Below are 23,568 nucleotides of genomic sequence, written 5' to 3' on the forward strand. Positions count from 1 at the left end.
GTTGGATGAGCACGGTAGTGTAGTGGCAAGCCCAACGGCTTACAGTGCCGGCGACCTGGGTTCAACTGCTGCCTGTAAGGAGTTTGCACGTTCTCTCCGTGACCACGTGGGTCTCCTCCGGGTGCTCTGGTTTCTTCCCACAGTCCTCTGGTAGGTAGATTAATCGGTCATTGTAAACTGTCCCGTGATTAGGCTGGGATTAAAATCGGGGTTTGCTGGGTGGTGTGGCTCGAAGGGCCAGAAGGGCCAATTCTGCACTGTATCTCAATAAATAAATAAATTTATTTATTCTGTGTTGGCGCGTGGCCAAGTGGTTAAGGTGTTCGTCCAGTGATCTGAAGGTCGCTAGTTTGAGCCTTGGCTGAGGCAGCGTGTTGTGTCCTTGAGCAAGGCACTTAATCACACATTGCTCTGCGACGACACCGGTGCCAAGCTGTATGGGTCCTAATGCCCTTCCCTTGGACAACATCGGCGGTGTAGGGAGGGGAGACTTGCAGCATGGGCAACTGCAGGTCTTCCATACAACCTTGCCCAGGCCTGCACCCTGGAAACCTTCCAAGGCGCAAATCCATGGTCTCACGAGACTAACGGATGCCTATATATATAAAAAAATAAATCTCAGCAGGTCAGGCAGCATCTATGGAGATGAATAAACAGTCAACATTTCGGGCCAAGACCCTTCTTCAGGACTCTAAGCATCAACTGTTTATTCACTTCCATGGATGCTGCCTGACCTACTCAGCAACTCCAGCGTTGTGTGTCTGTTGCTCTGGACTTCCAGCATCTGCAGACTTTCTTCTCGTGTTCGTGGTTTGCTTTGCGCCACCCTGCCGCCCAAAGGCCAGCCAAGATAAATCTGCTTAGAAAACGCAACATCAAACTATTATAAAAGAATATAAACTAGAGGGAGATATTGCAATTCCTAAATGGTGTGCATATGACTCGGATTTTTACGTCGAATAAACTGAATAAACTAGGTTTAAGGAACACACACAAAAGTTGCTGGTGAATGCAGCAGGCCAGGCAGCATCTATAGGAAGAGGTGCAGTCGACATTTCGGGCCGAGACCCTTCATCTATTAATCATAAGTTGGAACAATTTGATTCATAGTGGGGAAAATGGTTCAACTACATAACATCTCATAGGCCTGATTTTATTCTCACAAATCAATGAATATGTTGTTTAAAAAAATCACTCCCTACTTGTACATAGTTTTCTCCTTTTGCTTGTTCTTTCTTTCCTCTCTTTTCTATAGGTATATACTTCAGATAAATATTATGTGGAAAACAGAAAATAGGTGCAGGAGTAGGCCATTCGGCCCTTCGAGCCTGCACCGCCATTCAGTATGATCATGGCTGATCATCCAGCTCAGAACCCTGTACTTACCTTCTCTCCATACCCCCTGATCCCTTTAGCCACAAGGGTCATATCTAACTCCCTCTTAAATACAGCCAATGAACTGGCCTCAACTGTTTCCTGTGGCAGAGAATTCCACAGATTCACCACTCTCAGTGTGAAGAAGTTTTTCCTCATGGAAGTTTGTGGCAAATATGATTATATGATATACATGTACACTATCTGAAATACATCTTATGGAAATGTTGTTTGATGAACTTCAATAAAAAATAAATTACAAAAAAAAAAGAAAACGCAATATCAGGTGGGCAAGTGAACAAAATGCTTTCTCAAATGTAGCCCAAATATGAGATTTTAGACAAGGTGCTCAAAATTCAATAACAGCTACCAATACAATTCCAGAAACTGGAGGCCACTGGGATGCTGTATTCTGCCACAGTTCGAAGCAAATGAAACCAAATGGTATGAGAGGCCAGGTGATGCAGGGTTCCCCAAAGAAAACATTTTAGAAATAGGAATTGTGGCCTCTTTCTGTAACTTGTTTCTTACTTTTTATTAAGGATTGTGGCCCACGATGACATCATCTGCAGGTTAGAAAATGGCCACACCCAGTCTAACTCATCATTTGACTCCTCCATCACCTTCAGTTCCTCACACAAACAATCCAACATCAATTGTACAAAAGTGAGTGTCTTCTGCTGTAATCAGCTTCAAAGCAGGAGGTTATGTTGCAATTTTATAAAACTCTGGTTAGCTCACATCTGGAGTATTGCACACAGTTCTGTTTGCCCCACTACAGGAAGGATATTGGGGCTTTGGAGAGGGTGCAGAAGAGGTTCACCAGGATGCTGCCTGGTTTAGAGGGCGTGTGCTATCACCAGAGGCTGGATAAACTTGGGCTGCTTTCTCTGGAGCGGCAGAAGCCGAGGGGAGATCTGATAGAGGTTTACAAGATTATGAGGGGCATAGATAAGAGTGGACAGAAAGTATCTGTTTCCCAGGGTTGAAATGTCTAATATCAGAGGGCATGCATTGAAGGGGAGAAGGAGTAGGTTCAAGGGGATGTGACAGGCAAGTTTTTTTACTCAGAGAACGGTGGATGCCTGATACAGTGGCAGAGGCAAACACATTACAGGCTTTCAAGAGCTGTTTGGATAGGCACACTGATGTGAGGAAGATGGAGGGATACAGACATGGTGTAGGTAGGAGGGATTAGTGCTTGGGTGTTTTTGATTTGCTTTTTAGCTGGGATAGCACAATGTTATGGGCTGAATGGCCCATTCCTGCGCTGTACACTTCTAAACTCTAGGCTTAACGTAGTCAAGGAGAAAAATCATACATGTCATATTTTATATTAGAGCATCTTATTATTTTATTACTTTTAGTTATACTTTAATTCAAGACTAATTACGTTATTTAACAGTGGAGGACAGAAGTTTATTCCAGGGGAGAGGATGAACCAATCTAACATTGCGAGGGGTTGCTTACAATGGAAGGCAGTCATCATACTGCCCCATAAAGTTCAAAGTAAATTTATGATCAAAGTACATACGTCACCATATACAGGTCTGAAGTTCATGTTCTTGTGGGCATACTCAATAAATTGATAATAGAATAATGACCAAAACAGAATCAATGAAAGTTCGCTCCAACTTGGGCATTCAACCAGTGCGCAAAGTATGACAAACTGTGCAAATACAAAATGAGATAATGAGAAATAAATATCGAGAACCTGAGATGAAGAGTCCTTGAAAGTGAGTCCACAGGTTGTGGAAACAGTTCAGTGATGGGGCAAGTGAAGTTATCCACATTGGTTCAACAGCCTGATGGTTGAGGGGTAATAACTGTTCCTGAACCTGGTGGTGTGTGTCCTGAGGCCCCTGTACCTTCTACCTGATGGTTGAGGGGTAATAACTGTTTCTGAACCTGGTGGTGCGAGTCCTGAGGCTCCTGTACCTCCTTCCTGATGGTTGAGGGGTAATAACTGTTCCTGAACCTGGTGGTGTGGGTCCTGAGGCCCCTGTACCTCCTTCCTGATGGTTGAGGGGTAATAAATGTTCCTGAACCTGGTGGTGTGATTCCTGAGGCTCCTGTACCTCCTTCCTGATGGTTGAGGGGTAATAACTGTTTCTGAACCTGGTGGTGCGAGTCCTGAGGCTCCTGTACCTCGCTACTTTTATTTTTATTTCTATTTTTGAATTACATATTTAAGATATATATGTTTATTTACTGTAATTCTTGGTCTTTTTTTTTTACTGTCTATTATGTACTGCTGCTGCAAAAGTTAACAAATTTCACAACATATGCCAGTGATATTAAACCTGATTCAGACTCCTGTACCTTCTTCCGGATGGCAGCAGCGAGGTGAGAGCATATCCAGGTCGTGGGGGTCCCTGATGATAGATGCTGCTTTCCTGCAACACCGCTCCGTGTATTTGTGCTGAATGTTGGGGAGGGCTTTACCCGTGATGGACTGGGCTGTATCCACTACTTTTCAATTCAAGGGCATTACGTTATCCTTACCTCATACCCAGCTCACTCAGCTACCCAAAGCCTGGACACTTCTGTAATCCTCAGAGAGCAGCTCAGATCATGACAATATAAAACAAGATTTGAAGCAAGAGTGCCAAGTAAAATTTATCACCAAAGTATGTACAGTTGCAAGAAAAAGTTTGTGAACCCTTTGCAATTACCTGGTTTTCTGCATTAGTTACTCATAAAATGTGATCTGACCTTCACTGAAGTCAGGATAATAAGACAAACACAATCTGCCTAAACTAGTAACACACGAACGATCGTACTTCTTCTAGGCAATACTCAGTTCACCATTTAAACAATCACAGTCGAGGTACAAAAAGCACCTGAACCTCTGGGGTAAGGCCTTCTACAAAAGCTATTTAGAGTCTGCTGTTCAAATCAATGAATACTGAAGGAGGTGTAAAGCAACCCAAGGGCAAAAGCAAAAGACCTGCAGAAATCTCTAGAAGTTGTTAAAGTCTCCGTTCATGCGTCCACTGTAAGAAAAACACAGAGCAAGAATGATGTTCATGGAAATACACCGTGGAGGAAACCACTGCTCTCCACCACACGTCTCAAGTTTGCAAAACGTTGCTCCACAATGCTTCTAGGACAACGTTCTGTGGACAGATGAGACAAAAGTTGAACTTTCTGGCAGAAATGCACATTGCTATGTTTGGAGGGAAAAGGCCACTGCACAACCAACACCAAAACCTCATCCCAGCTGTGAAGCACGGTGGAACGAGCATCATGGTTTGGGGCTGCTTTGCTGTCTCAGGGCCTGGACAGCTTACAAACATCGAGGCAACAATGAATTCAAAATCGTATAAAGACATTTTGCAGGAGAGTGTCAGGGTAGCAGTCTGTCACCTGAAGCTTAATAGAAGCTGGAGGACGCAACAAGACAATGATTCGAAACACAACAGTAAATCAACAACAGAATGGTTTAAAAAGAAAAAAAATTGTGTTTTGGCATGTCCAAGTCAGGGTCCAGACCTTAACTCAATTGAGATGCTATGGCTTGACCTGAAGAGGGCTGTTCATGTAAGGTATCCCAGAAATATTGATGAACTGAAATAGTTTTGTCAGCAGGAATGGTCTAAAATTCTTCGTCACCATTGTACAAGTCTAACCTGCAGCTACAAGAAACGTTTGGTGAAGGTTATTGCTGCTAAAGGAGGTTCTACTGGTTATTAAATACAAGGGTTCACATTTTTTTCCAGCCTAGACTGAGTATTAAACAATCTCTTCAATAAAGACATGAAAAGTACAATTGTTTGTGTGTTATTAGTTTGGACAGAGTGTGTTTGTCTATTATTATGAGTTTGATGAAGATCAGACCACAGTTTACGAGTAATTAATACAGAAAATCAGGTTATTGCAAAGAGTTCACAAACTTTTCCTTGCAATTAGATATGTTACCATTTACTACCTTGAGGTTCATTTTCTTGCAGAAGTCTTACAGGAAAATAACTCAATAATTTTATGGAAAACTGACAAATAACCAACGTGCAAGTCAAACTGGGTGGGCATTTTTTTTTTAAATACTGAAAACGTGCATTGCAAAAGATCCTTGAAAGTGACTCTGTAGGTGATGGAATCAGCTCAGAGGAGTGCTGAGTGAAGCTACCCAACGCCAGTTCAGGAGCCTGTCGGGTAACAACTGTTCCTGAATCTGGTGGTGTGGCACCTAAGGCCTAATGGCGGTAGCGAGAAGAGAGCATGGACTGGATGGTGGGATCTTTGATGATGGATGCTTTCTTGCGGCAGCACTCCTTGTAAGTGGTCTCAATGGCGGAGAGGGCCTTTCCTGTGATGGTCTAACATAAACACAAGAAGTTTCTGCAGATGCTGGAAATCCGGAGGTAACACACCGCCCATGAAGGGCCCTGGCCCAAAATGTCAGCCACATGGACGCTGCCTGATCTGCTAAGGTCCTGCATTTTATGCTGATTGCTCCATCAACTGCACTCAAGGTTACTGAGTTCGGTTTTAACTTTTAACAGTGGCATCTGCACACAAAAGCAAGATAAGGCAGTGTGTGCAACGAGCATGTGGCGGTAACGATCTACCCGCGGACTTCAGCAGATCAGGCAGCATCCGTTGAGGGGAAGGAACTGTCAAAAGTTTCAGACTGAAACCCCGTGGCAGCACCGTGTACCAGTTCTAGGCAAGCAAATTTTGTTTTTAAAAAAATGAGCTGACAGCGACGCCCAACATTAAGCTTCTGTGATTTGCTCAAGCCCGGCAAATGACCGAACCCAGCTTTTCCTGCACCAACGACTTGCAGTTGAAGAGTAGTGCTGCTGCTCTGTAAACACAAGGATAGGAGGTCTTGCACAACAGTCCGCAGATGCTGGAAATCCAGAGCAGCAGAACAACATGCAATCAGCAGGCAGGAGTACTTGTATGTGCTGCAACACTGCCCCAGTAGAAGGAGCACCAGGTGAATGCACACAGTTTCCTTATCCCATAGGCAAAGCAGAAGAGAGGTATACAAGGGCTGTCAGCTTTGGGGCACTGACCTTTCCCCGACATCAAAAAACCCCTTGAAACAACTCAACTGGTAAAATTAAGTGCCTGAGCTCGTGGACAGGAGCAACAACACCAGAGATCCCTTTAATTCTTTCTGCAGAGCTGCTTAAAAGGTACTGCCACCACTCAGTGGCCTACGTACAGAACAAACTGACAGCACTGTGCAAACTCCAACGCTGGTGTCTGGTGTCAGCAAGAAAGGCGGGAAAGGGAAAGCTTACCTTGCAGTTGCTTGAATCTTCCCTCCAGGACGCTGGAATACTGGGCTGAGTTGACATAGGCAGCCGGCGATAAAGGTGTCGTCGCGGTCCTCCTCTGTATCTCCATCTGGGTGAGCCGAGCCGAGAGGATTTCAAAGGGGGAGAAAAACGCTTCACGTCAAAAAATATGTAAGCGTGGGAAAAGGAATTCCTTTCTCGCCTGAAAGCCAGGTTGTTGAAAATTAGTGGTTCACGGCAGACTGTGAGGGAAGAATTCCCTCTGGCATTCTTTCCTCCAACCCCCTTCCACCAGCACTCCCCCAACTTTTATGCTTGCCCTAATTTTTTTCTGAAGGGGGGAAAAAAAATTCTCTCGCAGCCACTTTAATCCACAGGTCGCGTTCTCTTCCCTTCACTTACATTCCAGTCAAGGCTGTCTTTGCCAAATTCCAGAAGCACGAGAGTAAAATCTGAGATTCCTTGGCTGCCTGCTGCCTGGAGAGCTCTCTGCGAGCCGAGTGTGTGTACACAAACACACCTTGCCGACTGTGCGGAGGGCCGGCCCCTGTGACCAGCAGCCTGGCGTGCTCAGCACTGACACCGCTCAATTCATTATCATAGCAGCAAGGTAGGATCAGACCATTCTGCAAGGTGTGTGGGGGTGGAGGACAAGGAAGTAAGAGATAGAAGTTACTCGGGTCCCGTCGTCCGCAGTGTCAAAGGCTGGACCCCTCACACTGCTTGGAGTGTGCAGTCCAAACTTTTTAATGTTTAAAATGGAGCTGATAACACCTTGTTGTGAAAGGGTGAATTATTTCACAGAAATGACAGCATTGCAAAAATCAGATGCTCCCGCCCATTTCTTCTAAACTTGGCTCAGAAAGGAAGCAGCTTTGTTTTTTTCCTCTCTCTCCCTCCCTCCGACTCCTCCACCCCACCTACCGGCCCCTCCCTCCCTCCCTCCCCGCATTCACTTCCTCCTCGTGACTGTTCTGACACATCTGCCTTGCAAACTTCGGTTTACTGGGGATCGCGAATATCACCGCCCCTCATAACTACCAAGGTTTGCAATGGCAAAAATCTATCTGCAGCTTTCCCAGTGAAATAAAATAAGCAGTTTTGTAGCACTCAAAACTTCCTTGCTTCAAAGCTCTCCAGCACAATACCAATAATGAAGCAACAGTAACGATGATGCAGCTTCTAGGGACCTCTTGCATAATTACAACTGCTGTTTTATGTACTGTGGGTCTCTTTGCACATGTCCTGTAGACAAGGCACACTTATTTGTTACATTTATCAGCCAGTGGTCAAAAAAGACCAAGGAATTGGATAACTATATGGACAGGAAAGGAATGGAGGGTTATGGGCTGAGTGCAGGTCGGTGGGAATAGGTGAGAGTAAGCGTTCGGCACGGACTAGAAGGGCCGAGATGGCCTGTTTCCGTGCTGTAATTGTTATATGGTTCTATGAATTGACTGAGAACTTCAAGAAGGGGTCAGCAGTGGAAAAGCTGAGCAATTTCAAGTCCTGAGTGTCAGCATCTCTGAAGATCTATCCTGGGCCCAACATGTTCATGCAATTACGAAGAAGGCACGACGATGGCTGTATATCATTAGGAGTCTGAGGAGATTTGGTATGTCACCAAAGACTCCAGCAAATCTCTACAGCTGGAGACCACTGCATCACCGTCTGGTACGGGTGGGATCGGAAAAAGGCTGCAGCGAGTTGCAAACTCAGCCAGTCCGTCACAGACACTAGCCTCCCCCAGGATCCCTCGATGCCTCAAAAAGGTGGCACCCCTCACCATCCAGGGCATGACCTCTTCTCATTTCAACCATCAGGGAGGAGGTACGGGTGCCTCCACGATTCAGGAACAGCTTCTTCCCTTCTGTCATCGCAATGAACCAACTCCATGAACACCACCTCATTATTTCTGCTCCCTTTTTGCAGTTTATGTATAGCACTATTCTGTTGCAGCAAAACAACATGTTGCTGATAGGTTAGAACTTCATTCTTTAGAACGTGAAAATCGAGGGGAGATTTGATAGGGGTATACAAAATTATGAGGGGTATAGATAGGGTAAATGCAACTGAGGTTGGGTGGGACTACAACCAGAGGTCATGGGTGAAGGGTGAAATGTAAAAAGTTCAAGGGAAACTTCTTCACTCAGAGGGTGGTGAGAGTGGGGATCGAGCTGCCGATGCAAGTGGTGCATGTGAGCTTGATTTCAATGTTTAAGAGAAGCTTGGATAAGTACATGAATGGTAGGGGTAGGGAGGGCGATGGTCCCGGAGCAATTCGATGGGAGCAGTCTGTTTAAATAGTTCCGCATAGACTAGACGGGCCGAAGGGCCTGTTTCTGAGCTGCAGTTTTCTATGACTCTGTGCTGCACCCATTCTGATTCAGCGCTTTCAGACTCCCTGACGCACTTAATACAAACCAGCACCGAGGCCTCGCAGCAGGATGAACCCCTGCCTGTGCTTCACCAGCGAACCCGAGCAACAGGGAGGAAAGCACCAGCTGCGGTTGCTGTTTTCACTTGGCTTTGTCTTGGTCTCTTTACTCAGTGTGATACTGACCCGATATACAGAACAAACGAACGTCTACAGTCCAATAGAAGCTTGTTTATTCAGTTGATATTAGGGCTTCACACAGAATCAAATGCTTCTCCTGACTCCACCAGAAACAACTCAGTGGTGGGGAAATCCAGTAAGATTTGATCTTTATTTTTTATTTATTATTGAGGGTGTTTAAGGAGGAGATTGACAGGTATCTAATTAGGGTATCAAGGGATATGGGGAAAAAGCCGGAAATTGGAACTAGATGGGTGAATAGTTTAGCTCATGGGGGAGCTACGGAGCAGACTTGATGGGCCGAATGGCCTACTTCTGCTCCTTTGTCTTGTGATCTTGTGGTCGAGGTACAGCACAGAATAGGCCCTTCGAGCCACACAGCCCAGCAATCTCCTGATTTAACCCTAGCCTGATCACCGGACAATTTACAATGACCTCTTCAAAGTTCAAAGTAAAATATATTATCAGAGTACATGCACGTCACCACATCCAACCCTGAGATTCTTTTTTTTCCAGCGGGCATACTTAGCAAATCTGCAGAATGGTAATTGTAAACAGGATCAATGAAGAACAAACTGTGCAATCCCAAATATCAATAATTAGCAATAAATAACGAGAACATGAGATAACAAGATGAGTTCTTAAAGTGAGGTCACTTGCGCAGAACATCTTGATGGACGGGCAAGTGAGTGGAGTTATCCCCTTTTGTTCAAGAGCCTGATGATCGAGGGGTAGAAACTGTTCTTGAACCTGATGCAAATCCTGACATTCTTGCACCTTCTACTGATGGCAGCAGCGAGAAAAGAGCACGGACTAGGAGGTGAGGTTCTCTGATGACGGATGCTGCTTTCCTATGACAGCAATTCATGTGGATGTGCTCAATAGTTGGGAAGGCTTTACCTGTGATGTACTGGGCCGTATCCACTACCTTTTGTGGATTTTATGTTCAAAGGCATTGGAACTCCCCTGCCAGGCCATAATTCAGCCAGTCAATACACTCTCCACTACACATCTATAGACCAATCCGTACATCTTTGGACTATGGGAGGAAACCAGAGAGCTCAAAGGAAACCCATGCAGTCACGGGGAGAACGTACAAACTCCTTGGAGGCAGTGGCGGGAATCGAACCCAGGTCACTAGTACTGTAAAGCGTTGCGCAAAGCACTATGCCACTGTGTTGGCCTCAGTGCGACTGCTCTGAATTCCTGATGTTCCTAAAGCGTTCTTGTGCAGAACACTTCAAAGACAGGGGTACACCCATGATTCACTGTGTGGGTCACAACAGAGAATCGTGCGGTGTCGTCTGAGTTTCACTTAGTACGCAAGTATTACACACGTCATCGCGGTTAGTTTAACTGGAGCAGATGCAAAAATAAAATTGCCCACACTCTCAAACAGCTATGGAAAGTAGACATATGGGGGGAGGGGCAGAAGCATACAGGAAGTTGTAAATTAGTTAACTCCATCATGACCATTACCCTCCCTAAGGCTGATTTACACTTGTGCATCAAATCGACACCGTAGGTACGGCATAGCCGCGAGCCCTACACAGTGCCTACGTGGATCCCTACGCTGTAGCCTGACGCGCACCTCTCCCAAGGTGTAACTACGCGTCGCGGCAACGCAGACCGCCGCACCTGTGATTGGTCCGCTTGGTAGCATCGCATTTCCTTCTACGCTGCAATAGCTTCCCATTGGGCGACTGAAGGGCAGGGAAGGAACTCCGGCTGCAATGCTTTCCATAAAGCTTTGCAGACCTCCGAAATTATGGAGGACACATTTCGCTTTTACGAAAAAACACATCCGCTTCAAACTTGTTTACCCTGAGAAAGACTACCGTGACCATGAAGCCTTGCACGGGCAGGTGTGTTGCGCATGTGTGACGTGCACATGCATGTACGTGCCCGGATTGCAGAGCGACGCAGACACACCAACGCGCAAGTATAAATGCTCACAACGGCGCAGCCCACTTGCGTAGGCTACGGCGTAAAGTAGTACACACAAGTATAAATCAGCCTTTAGTGTCCAAGGCATCTTCAAGAAGCAGTGCCTCAGAAAAGCAGCGTCCATCATTAAGGACCCCCACCACCCAGGACATGCCTTCTTCTCATTGCCACCATCAGGAAAGAGGTACAGGAGCCTGAAGGTACACACTCAACGATTTAAGAACAGCTTCTTCCCCTCTGCCATCCAATTCTTGAATGGACATTGAACCTCTCTCTTTTCTGTTTTATTATTTCTGTTTTTGCAATATCTTTAATTTAGCAATTTAATATACATTTTTGTATTGCTATATACATATAGCAATTTAACAAACTCATTCGTAAGGCCGGTGATGTTGTGGGGATGGAACTGGACTCTCTGACGGCGGTGTCTGAAAGGAGGATGCTGTCCAAGTTGCATGTCATCTTGGTCAATGTCTCCCATCCACTACATAATGTACTGGGTGGGCATAGGAGTACATTCAGCCAGAGACTCATTCCACCAAGATGCAGCACAGAGCGTCATAGGAAGTCATTCCTGCCTGTGGCCATCAAACTTTACAACTCCTCCCTTGGAGGGTCAGACACCCTGAGCCAATAGGCTGGTCCTGGACTCATTTCCTGGCATAATTTACATATTACTATTTAACTATTCATGGTTCTATTACTATTTATTATTTATGGTGCAACTGTAACGAAAACCAATTTCCCCCGGGATCAATAAGTATGACTATGAACTTTCTGTAATTGATTTACTAAATTTTTTCTATGTTATCATACATTGTATTGGACTGCTGGCCACCAATTTACCCAATTTCTTGACATAAACCGGTAATGTTAAACCTGGCTCTGACTCTGAAGCTACGAGCTACGATTTAACTGACTACATAATTAATGACTTGCTGAACTAAAATTCTTACGTGCGGCACCAGTAAAATTAAAAACATGAATTTTACTCAGCGCTGCTCCAGCAAGGATATGATAGGCAAGACAAGATTATACTGTAAAGGGGATGGAGGACACTTATAGGCATGGGGCATGTTAGTTATGTAAAGATTGTATGGTTGTTGCTCGCCGTGCCTTGGGGCCCCATCGGGCAGCAACTGCCGTTTCTTTAGCATTTATTTTGCTTTTGTTACGAGGCCGCCTTGCTAGCTCGACACTCAACCCAGCACGGATGGAAAGCATGCAAAGAGCCGGCCAGATTCAACCCCAGGACCACTCGCCTCCAAGTCTGGCACGGATGTCACTACACCACCGGCCAGCAAAGACTGGATAGGACAGGGTGACTTCCTTTTGAATGGAGGAGGCTGGGCAGAGAAAAGTCTAGAGCAGGGGTTTCCACCCTGGGGTTCATGGTCACGGACTCCTAGGTTAATGACAAGGGCTCATGCTGTAAAAGAAAGGTTGGGAACCCCTGGTCTGGAGAGAGTGGCCACAGACAGAATGTCTCCCTGTAGTAGGGCAGAATAGGACCAGAGGGCACAGCCTCAGAATACAACAGAGAGGAGGAGGAATTTCTTTAGCTAGAGGGTGGTAAATCTGTGGAATGCATTGCCACAGGTGGCTGCGGAGGCCAATGCGGGTTGATAAGCTCTTGGTTAGTGAGAGTGTCAAGGGGAGAAGACAGGAGAACAGGGTTGAGAGGGTTAACAAATCAGCCATGATGGAATGGCATTGCAGAATGGACCAAAATAGCCTACGTCTTAGGGGAGGAATTAGTTGAGATGGTTAAAGTTTTGAAGGGTTAAAACAGAGTAGATTAAAAGAACCCATCAGCTTCAGCTGGGAGGGGTCACAAAATCAAATTTAAAATAATTGAGAGAAAGATGGAGGGGAGATAAGGGGATATTTTCACACCAACAGTAGAGTAGGGAGATCAAATTCACTGCCTTAAAGGGTAATGCAGGCAGAAATTTTCACCAGATTTATGAATTCCTTGGATACATTCTTGAAGAGGCAGGCAAGGCATTTCAGTGCATGTTTTCAATGTGCATGCATCAAAATGCAATGTGCAACAGCAAGAGCTGCTGTTCTCTCTGGTGAGAGAGAGGGCCTGTTGAGCTGTTCGAAGTGTTGGGACGGACACTAGTTTCCGTTGGACTCAAGTTCATGCTCCCTTTGGGGGTTTTGCTGTCGCTTGCATGGGGAGGGGTTGGTGCTTTTGCTGTTGCCTGTGTATGTGAGGTGGGGGGGGGGGGGGGGCGGTCTTTGGGGATCCAACATTTTTTCTTGTCATTCATTCTTCCGGGTTTTTCTTCTGTTTCGTGGATGTCTGTGAAGAGTACAAATTTCAGGTTGTATACTGTATACATTCTCTGATAGTGAACCATCGAACATGTGATAAATCAATCTAAATCTGTCATAGTCATAGTCACAGTCATACTTTATTGATCCCAGGGGAAACTGGTTTTCGTTACAGTTGCACCATAAATAATTAAATAGTAATAAAACCATAAATAGTTAAATAGTAATATGTAAATTATGCCAGGAAATAAGTCCAGGACCAACCTATTGGCTCAGGGTGTCTGACCCTCCAAGAGAGGAGTTGTAAAGTTTGATGGCCATAGGCAGGAATGACTTCCTATGACGCTCTGTGTTGCATCTCGGTGGAATGAGTCTCTGGCTGAATGTACTCCTGTGCCCAACCAGTACATTATGTAGTGGATGGGAGACACTGTCCAAGATGACATGCAACTTGGACAGCATCCTCTTTTCAGACACCACCGTCAGAGAGTCCAGTTCTATCCCCACAACATCACTGGCCTTACGAATGAGTTTGTTGATTCTGTTGGTGTCTGTTACCCTCAGCCTACTGCCCCAGCACACAACAGCAAACATGATCGCACTGGCCACCACAGACTCGTAGAACATCCTCAGCAACGTCCCGCAGTCTCCTCAGGAAATAGAGACGGCTCTGACCCTTCTTGTAGACAGCCTCAGTGTTCTTTGACCAGTCCAGTTTATCGTCAATTCGTATCCCCAGGTATTTGTAATCCTCCACCATGTCCACACTGACCCCCTGGATGGAAACAGGGGTCACCGGTACCTTAGCTCTCCTCGGGTCTACCACCAGATGTCACTGAGATGTCATTGTCAGGGTGGATCAATGCTGGAAGACGGCCTTCAGCGAGATGGCTGGTTTTCACAAAGGGGTGAATGGCTGCTTTCTGCTTCTTTCTTTTCTACAATTCCAGACTAAATCAGAACCCAGTAGAAAATACAGCTGCCCAGTTCAATTAACAAACTGGAAGATTATATTACATATTACTCACTATAATTCAAAAGATATACAGTAATTAGAATCAGGTTTAATATCACTAGCATATGTCGTGAAATCTGTACAATGTAATACATAATAATAAAGAATGAATGAGTCAGTAAGAATATTAATGTATATTAAATAGTTAAATTTAAAACAGTAGTGGAAAAAGTTCATGGGTTCAATGTCCATTCAGAAATCAGATAGCAGAGGGGAAGAAGCTGTTCCTGAATCACTGAGTGTGTGCCTTCAGGCTCCTGTACATCCTTCCTGACAGTAGCAATGAGAAGAGGGCACGTCTTGGGTGAAAGGTCCTTAATAATAGGAACCACCTTTCTGAAGCACCGCTCCATGAAGATGTCTTGAACATTACGGAGGCTAGTGCCCATGATGGAGCTGACTAACTTCACAACTTTCTGTAGCTTCTCTTGATCCTATGCAGTAGCGTCCCATTCCCCCCCCCACCTGCCATCCCGCCCATACCAGATGGCGATACGACCTTGAAAGATTGACGAAAAGGTAACTGATTAATCGTACAGTCAGTCAGCAATGTGAATGGCTAATATCCGACCTTCCCTGAGTTCAGGGTTGGAGAAGTAGCTGCTGTTATGAACCTTAAAATAACTACCTGCTCAGAGGCCACTTTATCAGGCACAGGAGTGAACTCGGTGTGTTCTTCTGCTACTGCAGTCAATCCACCTCAATGTTCAACGTGCTGTGCGTTCAGCCACGCTGTTCTGCACAACACTGTTGTAACACGTGGTTGTTTTGAGTTACTGTCTTCTTCTTGTCAGCTTGAACCAGTCTGGCCATTCTCCTCTGACCTCTCTCACTAACGAAACATTTTCACTCCAAGAACTGCCACACACTGGCACGGTTTTTAATTTTTTTTTCCCACCAATCTTTGTAAACTCTAGAGACTGTTGTCCATGAAAATCCCAGATGATCAGACATTTTGAGATACCGTCTGGCACCGATTGTCATTCCACGGCCAAAAGTCACTTAAATCACATTTCTTCCCCATTCTAATATTTGGTTTGAACAGCAACTGAACCTCTTGACTAAGTCAGCATGCTTTTATGCACAGAGTTGCTGCCATGGGATTGGCTGGTTAGATATTTGAATTAATGAGTAGGTGTACAGGCGTACCTAATAAAGTGGCCTCTGAGAGTAAGACATCAGGTACATGTAGTTCTGAAGCTGCAGCCTCAGTTCCACAGTGATCACCCTATGCAGGAGGAGAATCATCAGAAATGATTCCCCAATGAAAATAATTGCCAGGCTGGGAACCAACAGCCTCTTACCTTAAAAGTTCAAGTTCATATTTAATTGAACCATAATCAACCATACATATGTACACAGCCAAACGAAACAGTGTTCCTCAAAACATAGAAAAACTACAGCACAACACAGGCCCTTCGGCCCACAATGCTGTGCCAAACATGGACTTACTTTAGAAATTACCTCGGGTTACCCATAGCCCTCTATTTTTTCTAAGCTCCATGTACCTGTCCAGGAGTCTCTTAAAAGACCCTATCGTATCCACCTCCACCACCATCGCCGGCAGCCCATTCCACGCACTCACCACTCCCTATGTTAAAAAAAACTTACCCCTGACATCTCCTCTGCACCTTAAAACTGTGCCCTCTCGTGATAGCCATTTCAGCCCTGGGAAAAAGCCTCTGGCTATCCACACCATCAATCTTCCTCTGGGGCCAAGGTGCAAAACACAGTACGTACAGTCACGCACAGCACAGAGTACATATAGTCACAATGGCAGAAAAACAGTCACCAGAAAATATTATAGCCCAATACATATCTCCTGAAAGAAGCGAGTAGAGTCACAGAAAAGTACACACAGAAACGGGCCCTTCGGCCTATCTAGTCCATGCCAAAACCATTTAAAGTGCCTACTCATCGACCTGCACTGGGACCATAGCCCTCCACACCCCTACCATCCATGCACCCATCCAAACTTCTCTTGTATGTTGAAAGTGAGCTTGCATGCACCACCTGTGCTGGCAGCTCGTTCCACACTCTCACGGCCCTCTGAGTGGAGTAGTTTCCTCTCGTGCTCCCCTTAAGATTCTGCAAAGTCACTCCGTGGTTTTACGTTGCATAACTGTACTGCACAGCAAGCACGTCTACACCAGCAATTACACTTCTGAGGCAAAATTTTAACCTTGGGGGGGGTTAAACACTTTGCAAAGAGCACCACTAAAATGCAATGTCTTCTTTCAATAAACATGTGTGTTTGGGTATCAGATCTGTCACATCGCAGAATCAGTGGGGAAGGCAGGAAGTTGAGGGTTGAGAGCAGTGGGAGCACAGGATGCTTACATGGGCAGGAAATCAGTTCATCCCCAGCTGCACGAGGTGATCCCCTCTCCCTCCAACTGTACTTTAACAATTACTGCAAAGGTCATTTTTATATTTCAAAAACTAACTTCCCTCATAATAAGAAATATATACAAATGAACAAACAGTGCATTGTCCTTTAGGTTCTTGAAGTCATTTGCTCTGTACATCAGGCGGCGTTAGTATGCTCCAGTTGCACGTGGCGCTGTGACTGTGAACAAAGTTATCAGAGTGACGCAGCTGGTAGATACAAACATCTTTATTTGGTGGACACCCACACACACGTACACACACAGTCTTTGGGGAAAAAGAGGAGAGGGGGTGCAGGCTGAGGGGTGCGGGGGGAAACCTCTTGACACAACATTACAGCACATTTTATATGTTCAAAAAACAAAGGTAACAGGCCACAATTTACCCTCAATGTTTCTTTTGAGTTTGATGTAATTTTTCAAAAAGCTGGATCTTGGCACCGGAAGACCCCAAACCAATGTCAGTTACTGTGGTCTCTCAGTCGTATCCATGTAATGAGATGTTGATTGCATTCATGAATAATGGAGACATCTCAGTCAATTGAATGTCTCCTGCTCCACAATTTGCTCTAAATGCTGTGGTCTCTCAGTCGTATTCATGCAATGGGGGGGGGGGTGTTGATTGCATTCATGCATATGCAGACATCTCTGGTTGACTGGTGTTTTCTGGTCTTCAATTTTACTCTAAAGTGCAGCTCCAGGAAGAGCACTGGTCCAAGCTGCATTTTAAATTTAATTTACAATCCACATTCAGATCTGAAGACTGGCTGCTGTTGAAATTAGTATTTGCTGTATTGCATATCTCCAGAATATGCCGTAACACACGGCACCATTCCCACTCATTGCTCTGGGATGATACGCCCTTTCCCTCCAGACTCAGCCCCTCAATATTCAATAACAGAAGGAGCCTAAACCGTGGTCCTTCTCCACGAAGCTCTCTCACTGGCTGCACCAAGCCTCCATGCACCCCTCAAGCCCTGCAGCCTGGAACGTGCCAGTCAACACCATTCCCTCATGTACACCTCACCGTACTCAAAGACTAACAAATTTTTTTTTGCAGACTAAAGGGTGTCTTTCACCGAATCGACGATCTTGCAGCAGTACTTCACGCCTGTCCCTGCAGGCGAAGATTATGCTATTTCCAGAAATAAAAAACACTACCTTAAATGAATCCTTGACTCACAGTTATAACATCTCACCATATGAAAGAAAAGGCCCCAAAACCCAGTAGCTAAAATAACAAGGAAACGATCATTACTTTAAAATTTAAAACACGTTAATGCCTTAAAAAAAACTTCCTCTGTTCGGTTATTTTGAAAGAGCATTCAGATGAATTTTAAAAGCATTAACCCTAATCTACAATGTTTGATAACTTTCTGCACATTCCTGTGGGCAGCTGTGACACCGAACAAACAGAATTACTTCACTGCTGATAGATAACATCTCGGACTACACCACGCACTGAGCAAACCTATTTTTTCCTAAAAGAAGAAAATACAACACGGGACTCACTTTTGGGCAATGGTAAATTGTTAACAAGTGAACTATGCATGTGCAGGCCATCCACAATACCAAATTTAGCCATGCTCAGAACCATTTAATTAAGCTATTTCTCAAGGAATTTTAAATACAGGTGCACATTCCTTTATCCGAAATTCTGGAATCCGAAAAGCTCCGAAAACCCGAGTTTTTTTCTGCCGACAGCTGACGTCACTCAGGTGTGACGCGGCAGACACTAGCAGAGGCCGCCAGACGTCAGTTGTGGCTCAGCGCTCGTACTGGTTACACGTGCATTTGCTGTTCGCTGATATTTTGTGCTCACTGTTGACTTTGTGTTTAATTTCACTGTGAAAATGTCAAAGAGAGCTGCAGATACCCCTATGGGTAACAATGAGAAAAAAAGAAGGAAGCATCTATCATTAACAATAATGCAGAAAGTGGAGTTATTGTAGAAGCTTGATCGTAGTGTGTCTGTGCAGCGTCTGACTGGAGAAAACACTGTCGGAACTACCACTGTACATGATTCAAATAAACAGAAAGAAAAATTACTTAAGTTTTAGTGACATTGACATTCTACATTTATTCCAATAAGTCATTCACCATGTGTTTGAGTTGGTTCGTTTGAAGCTGTATATTTTTATGTTTTATTGAATGTTTTTGTTGGAAATAAAATTTTTTCATGTCATTATTCCCCAAACAATACAGTATAACAACTATTCACACAGCATTTACATTGTATTAGGTATTATAAGTAATCTAGAGATGATTTAAAGTATACAGTGTGCCGCTGGGTCCTAAAGTGCAGAGCACTTAGACAGGTTAAATATGGGACTTGACCATACGTGTTTCTTGGTATCCGGGGGCGGGGGGGGGGATCTGAAATCCGAAAAATTCTGAATTCCGAAATGCAACTGGCCCCAAGGATTTCCGATAAGGGATTGTGGACCTGTAGTGTCTCACTGGCTCATGTTGGCCAGACTTAAGGACTCTACAACTCACGTTCTCTGTCTGTATGTGTGTATAGATGTTCATTTGCATGATTGTTTTCTTTTGCACATTGGTTCTTTGTCAGTTTAATGTATAGATTTTCATAAGTTCTACTGTATTTCCTCAGAGGGATCAGAAGTAGAGAGAGCGAGCAATTTCAAGTTCCTGGGTGTCAATATCTCTGAGGAACGAACCTGGCCCCAGCATATTGATGCAACTATAGGGAAGGCAAGACAAGAGTTCGAGGAGATTTGGCTTGTCACTTAAAACACTCAAAAACTTCCAACAGATTGCAAACTCAGTCAGTTCCATCATGGGCACCAGCCTCCGTAGTATCCAGGACATCTTCAAGGAGTGATGCCTCAGAAAGGCAGATTCCATCATTAAAGACCCTCACTACCCAGGACATGCCTTCTCACTGTAACCATCAGGGAAAAGGTCCAGGCACCTGAAGGCACACACACTCAGCAATTCAGGAACAGCTTCTTCCCCTCTGCCGTCCAATTTCTGAATGGACATTGAGACCGTGAACACCACCTCTGATTTTTCACTGCTGTTTCTGCACTACTTATTTTAATGTAACTATTTAATATATCATTCACTTTTTATTCTTTTTATTAAGTACTGCATTGCCGCAAAGATAACGAATTTCACGACATGTGCCAGTGATATCAAACCTGATCCTGATTTCAAACAAAGAAAATCTGCAGGTGCTGGAAATCCAAGCAACACACACAACATGCTGGAGGAACTCAGCAGGCCAGAGTATAGTCAACATTTTGGGCCGAGGCCCTTCATCAGGACTGGAGGGGAAAAAAAGATGACTCTGATTTCTTTATTTTCCTGGAAATGCCAAGAAGGAAAATAATCTCAGGGTATTACACGGTGACATACATGTACTTTGATAACAAACATTGTTTAAGTTGCTCTGTTTCAACATATTTCCGCTGAAAGAAATCCTCTCTTGGCCTCTTCTCCCTTCCCTGCTGAATCACAGTGGCACCATTAGGAACTGTTTCAAGGTTTAGAGATTTATATCCACCACACAGCAGTCTGGAAATTGATGAGGGCAACCCCATCATCAGCCCAGGACCTTCCAACTCAACTCTGTCCACTGCAATTTTCTTGATGTCTCCAGAGGTACCCCAAATCAAAGAGTTAAGAGATTCGATCTTTATAAATAAAATCTGTCAGATGAAGTCCTGGACAAGAGAGTAACTAGAACGATTTCTGCATCTTATTGTCACCCTTCCTCGGGAAGTGGATGTCACAGGCAACGCTGACATTTATTCCCCCGCATTCTTTTCAGCTGGGGTACTAACAGCCAACTACGTACCAAAACGGCTGGAGCAGACCGCGCAAGATCAGAGTGAGCCGGCGAGCCTCAGTTAGAACCGCTCACAGCAACCTGCAGGAGAGGCGGCGAGCAGTACCCATCGCTGCCCGACGGAGGACATTGTGGACATCAATGTCGCTCACAACTTAGGACTCAGCAGCCACCTACCAACGGGCAACTGAACGGCACATACTTCAGATACGGTGGACAACCAACCCATCAGATCGATAAATCACATCGATTGAGCCCGGAATCATAGACTGGCCAGACCGATTTTCTTTCTTTGAGGTCACCTAGAAAGCAAGAAGCTGGCTGGTGGCATGGTGACATCAGCACTGGACTTCGGAGCGAGAGGTCCCAAGTTCAATTCCAGCTGGCACCCTTGCACGCTCTCCATTCGTGCTGGGTTAAGAGCTGGTGATCGCTTAAAAAAAACTCACCCGGCAGAAGGCAATGGCAAACCATTGCTGTAAGTTGCCTCGTACACGGTTTCCCAATACGTCAGAGCGGGCGTGGAAGGAAATCGCCTGCTAACCGGAGGATTCCGGATGCGACACACCTTTCTAGATGTGTTTTCATAGTTCTGTGGTAACAATCATGGATACTGGCTTTGTAATTCCAACTTTACTCAATTACTCGAATTTGAATCCTCCCAGCTACCACTTTGGTCTTCAAACTCATTTCCAGATTAACAGGCCATTAGAGAGTACGGTGACCATCTTGCTGCCACATGCCTTTTTTGATGGTTTTCAACTGAATACAGTAAAAATGTCGGGAAGTAAAATATTCAACCTGCAGAAGTAACACAATTTTATTTACTTATTGACTGAGATGCAGCATGGAATAAGCCCTTCAGGCCCTTTGAGCCACGGAGCAAAGCAATCCCCCCCCCCCCAATTTATCCCTCCTGGCCTAATCACGGGACAAGTTACAATGACCAATTAACTTACCAATCAGTACATCTTTGGATTGTGGTAGGAAACCGGAGCACCCACAGGGAGAACGTGCAACCTCCTTACAGGCAGTGGCGAGAGTTGAGCCCGGGTCGTCTGTACCTACTGTAAAGCACCGTGCGAACTGCTAAGCTACCATTCCTCCCCAATTTGCATACCAATTAACGCTTGTAAAGTGGTTTATAAAAACATGCAATAACTTCTGGAAGCTGAGAAGAAAGTGGCAAATCGGAAATGCAAATATAAATGAGGGTAGGAATCCGATACAATCGCATACAAAGAGAAAAACTGCAGGTGCTGGAAGTCCAAAGCAACACACACAAAATGCTGGAGGAACTCAGCAGGCCAGGCAGCATCCATGGAAAAGAATAAACAGTCAACGTTTTAGGGCTGTGCATGCCTTAATTGGCAAGTGCCATCGTTCGGTATTTATTAGGTACTGATGAAGGATCTCAGCCCGAAATGTCAGCTCTTTATTCCTCTCCCATAGATGCTGCCCGACCTGCAGAATTTCTCCAGCATTTTGTGTGCGTTGCTCTGGATTTCCAGCATCTGTTGAATCTCTTGTGTTTATGTTGATGTTTACTAGGGTGACTTTTAACAAATAACACAAATGACAGCGATCAGTTGATAATCATGCTGATGATTTTTTAGAAATGGTAAGCTGCAATATATTTGCGAGCTAAGCTGAACTAACAGAACTGATGCACAATGTTCTCCTGTGGTGGATACTGAGTGAGGTGTTGGTCCCCTGTGACACGACCACATATGTGTCAGAGGTTCACCATGAGTTTTAACGTTCAAGTTCGTCACGTGCACATAGAAACATACAGTTTTAACAACCAACACAGACAAGGGTGTGGTGGGGGCAGCCCGCAAGTGTCGCCACACATACCCACAATGCCTGGCAGAGCAGCACAGAACACAACAAGCAAAAGCGAGCCCCATTCCTCTCCCAATGGCTCACATACGCAAGTCCTTTAACCCCAGTGCAGGCCAAGCAGCAGACACAGACTCGGGCCTGCAGGCACCGGGCTTCGGCACCACCAACCGCCCCCCCCCATAACCCCGAGGACTCGCAGGATATAGACTCGGTTCTGGCCAACAGACCTCTACTTCTGACTCGACCCTCAAGCTCGATCCCCAGGACACACCGATCACAGAGCACGAGGCCTCCAACTCCGGTCCCACCAATTTGCAAACCTGTTGTGTCACTGGACCTCATTCTACTCGCCCGCATAAAATTCCAGCTCCAGAACCTGCCGACAACTTGCTGATGGGGAGGGGGGGGCCTTCATTCACCCTCTGCCAGCCCAAAATCTGATCACAGATGATCCACGTCCACGTCACTGGTCTTCGAATGCAGAGGAAACTTAGGCCTGACCTCAAATTCCTCCACGTTCCTGTCTTGTCCCTAACTCTAATCTGACCCCCTAATTTCCCACTCTGTCCCGCAAATCCACCCTTATGAACAATTCAAAAGCAACCAAGTCTGAGCTGCACCTCATCATTATTCATCACAATTCTGGTGATTAGGAGGGAGACATACAAAGAGCCAATCCCAAAAGATGCACTGTTACAGTCCGGGAAAAGGGTCTCAGCCCAAAACAGCGAACGTTTATTCAATTCCATAAATGCTGCCTGACCTGCTGAATTCCTCCAGCATTCTGTTGTGTGTCACTGAGTTACATGCGTCTCTCTCTGAAATTGTCTGAATTTTTTGCACAAACTACAATCTACCCTCCGCTCAATTACTGCACCAAGTTGGTCGTTTCCAACAGAGTCCTTGAGATATCAAAGCCAGCAAGCACTATGACTAATGTTCCCTCTAAGGGCGTACGCGTGTGTGTGTACACACATCTTTTGCTACTAGCGCACAAAGGAATTTAAACTGAGCACAAAAGGGTGTCACCCTCTACCTCGCTGGCATGTTAAGCATATCTCACGATCGTACACAATCACATTTCCTTTTCTGGT

The 23,568-nt window shown here is 45.1% G+C and overlaps 1 protein-coding gene across 5 annotated transcripts in view; it reads right to left on the reverse strand.

Annotated features, from left to right (window-relative positions):
* Positions 1 to 23,568, reverse strand: part of LOC140189258 (spectrin beta chain, non-erythrocytic 1-like) — a 464,253-nt gene that overhangs the window by 288,443 nt on the left and 152,242 nt on the right. Inside the window, exons 1-2 of one of the 5 annotated variants that reach the window (XM_072245946.1) lie at positions 7,029 to 7,373; positions 6,630 to 6,735 (exon numbers count right to left, since the gene is read on the reverse strand). The exons of 2 other annotated variants lie outside the window; for them this stretch is intronic. In XM_072245946.1, the coding sequence (XP_072102047.1) occupies positions 6,630 to 6,735 (106 nt within the window). In that variant the 5' untranslated portion in view covers positions 7,029 to 7,373. Of the gene's footprint in view, positions 1 to 6,629; positions 7,374 to 23,568 lie in introns of those variants that run through there. 2 more of the 5 variants (XM_072245948.1, XM_072245945.1) reach the window with 2 other exon arrangements.

Source organism: Mobula birostris, chromosome 28 (genome assembly GCF_030028105.1).
Source record: "Mobula birostris isolate sMobBir1 chromosome 28, sMobBir1.hap1, whole genome shotgun sequence".
NCBI classification, from domain to species: Eukaryota; Metazoa; Chordata; class Chondrichthyes; order Myliobatiformes; family Myliobatidae; genus Mobula; species Mobula birostris.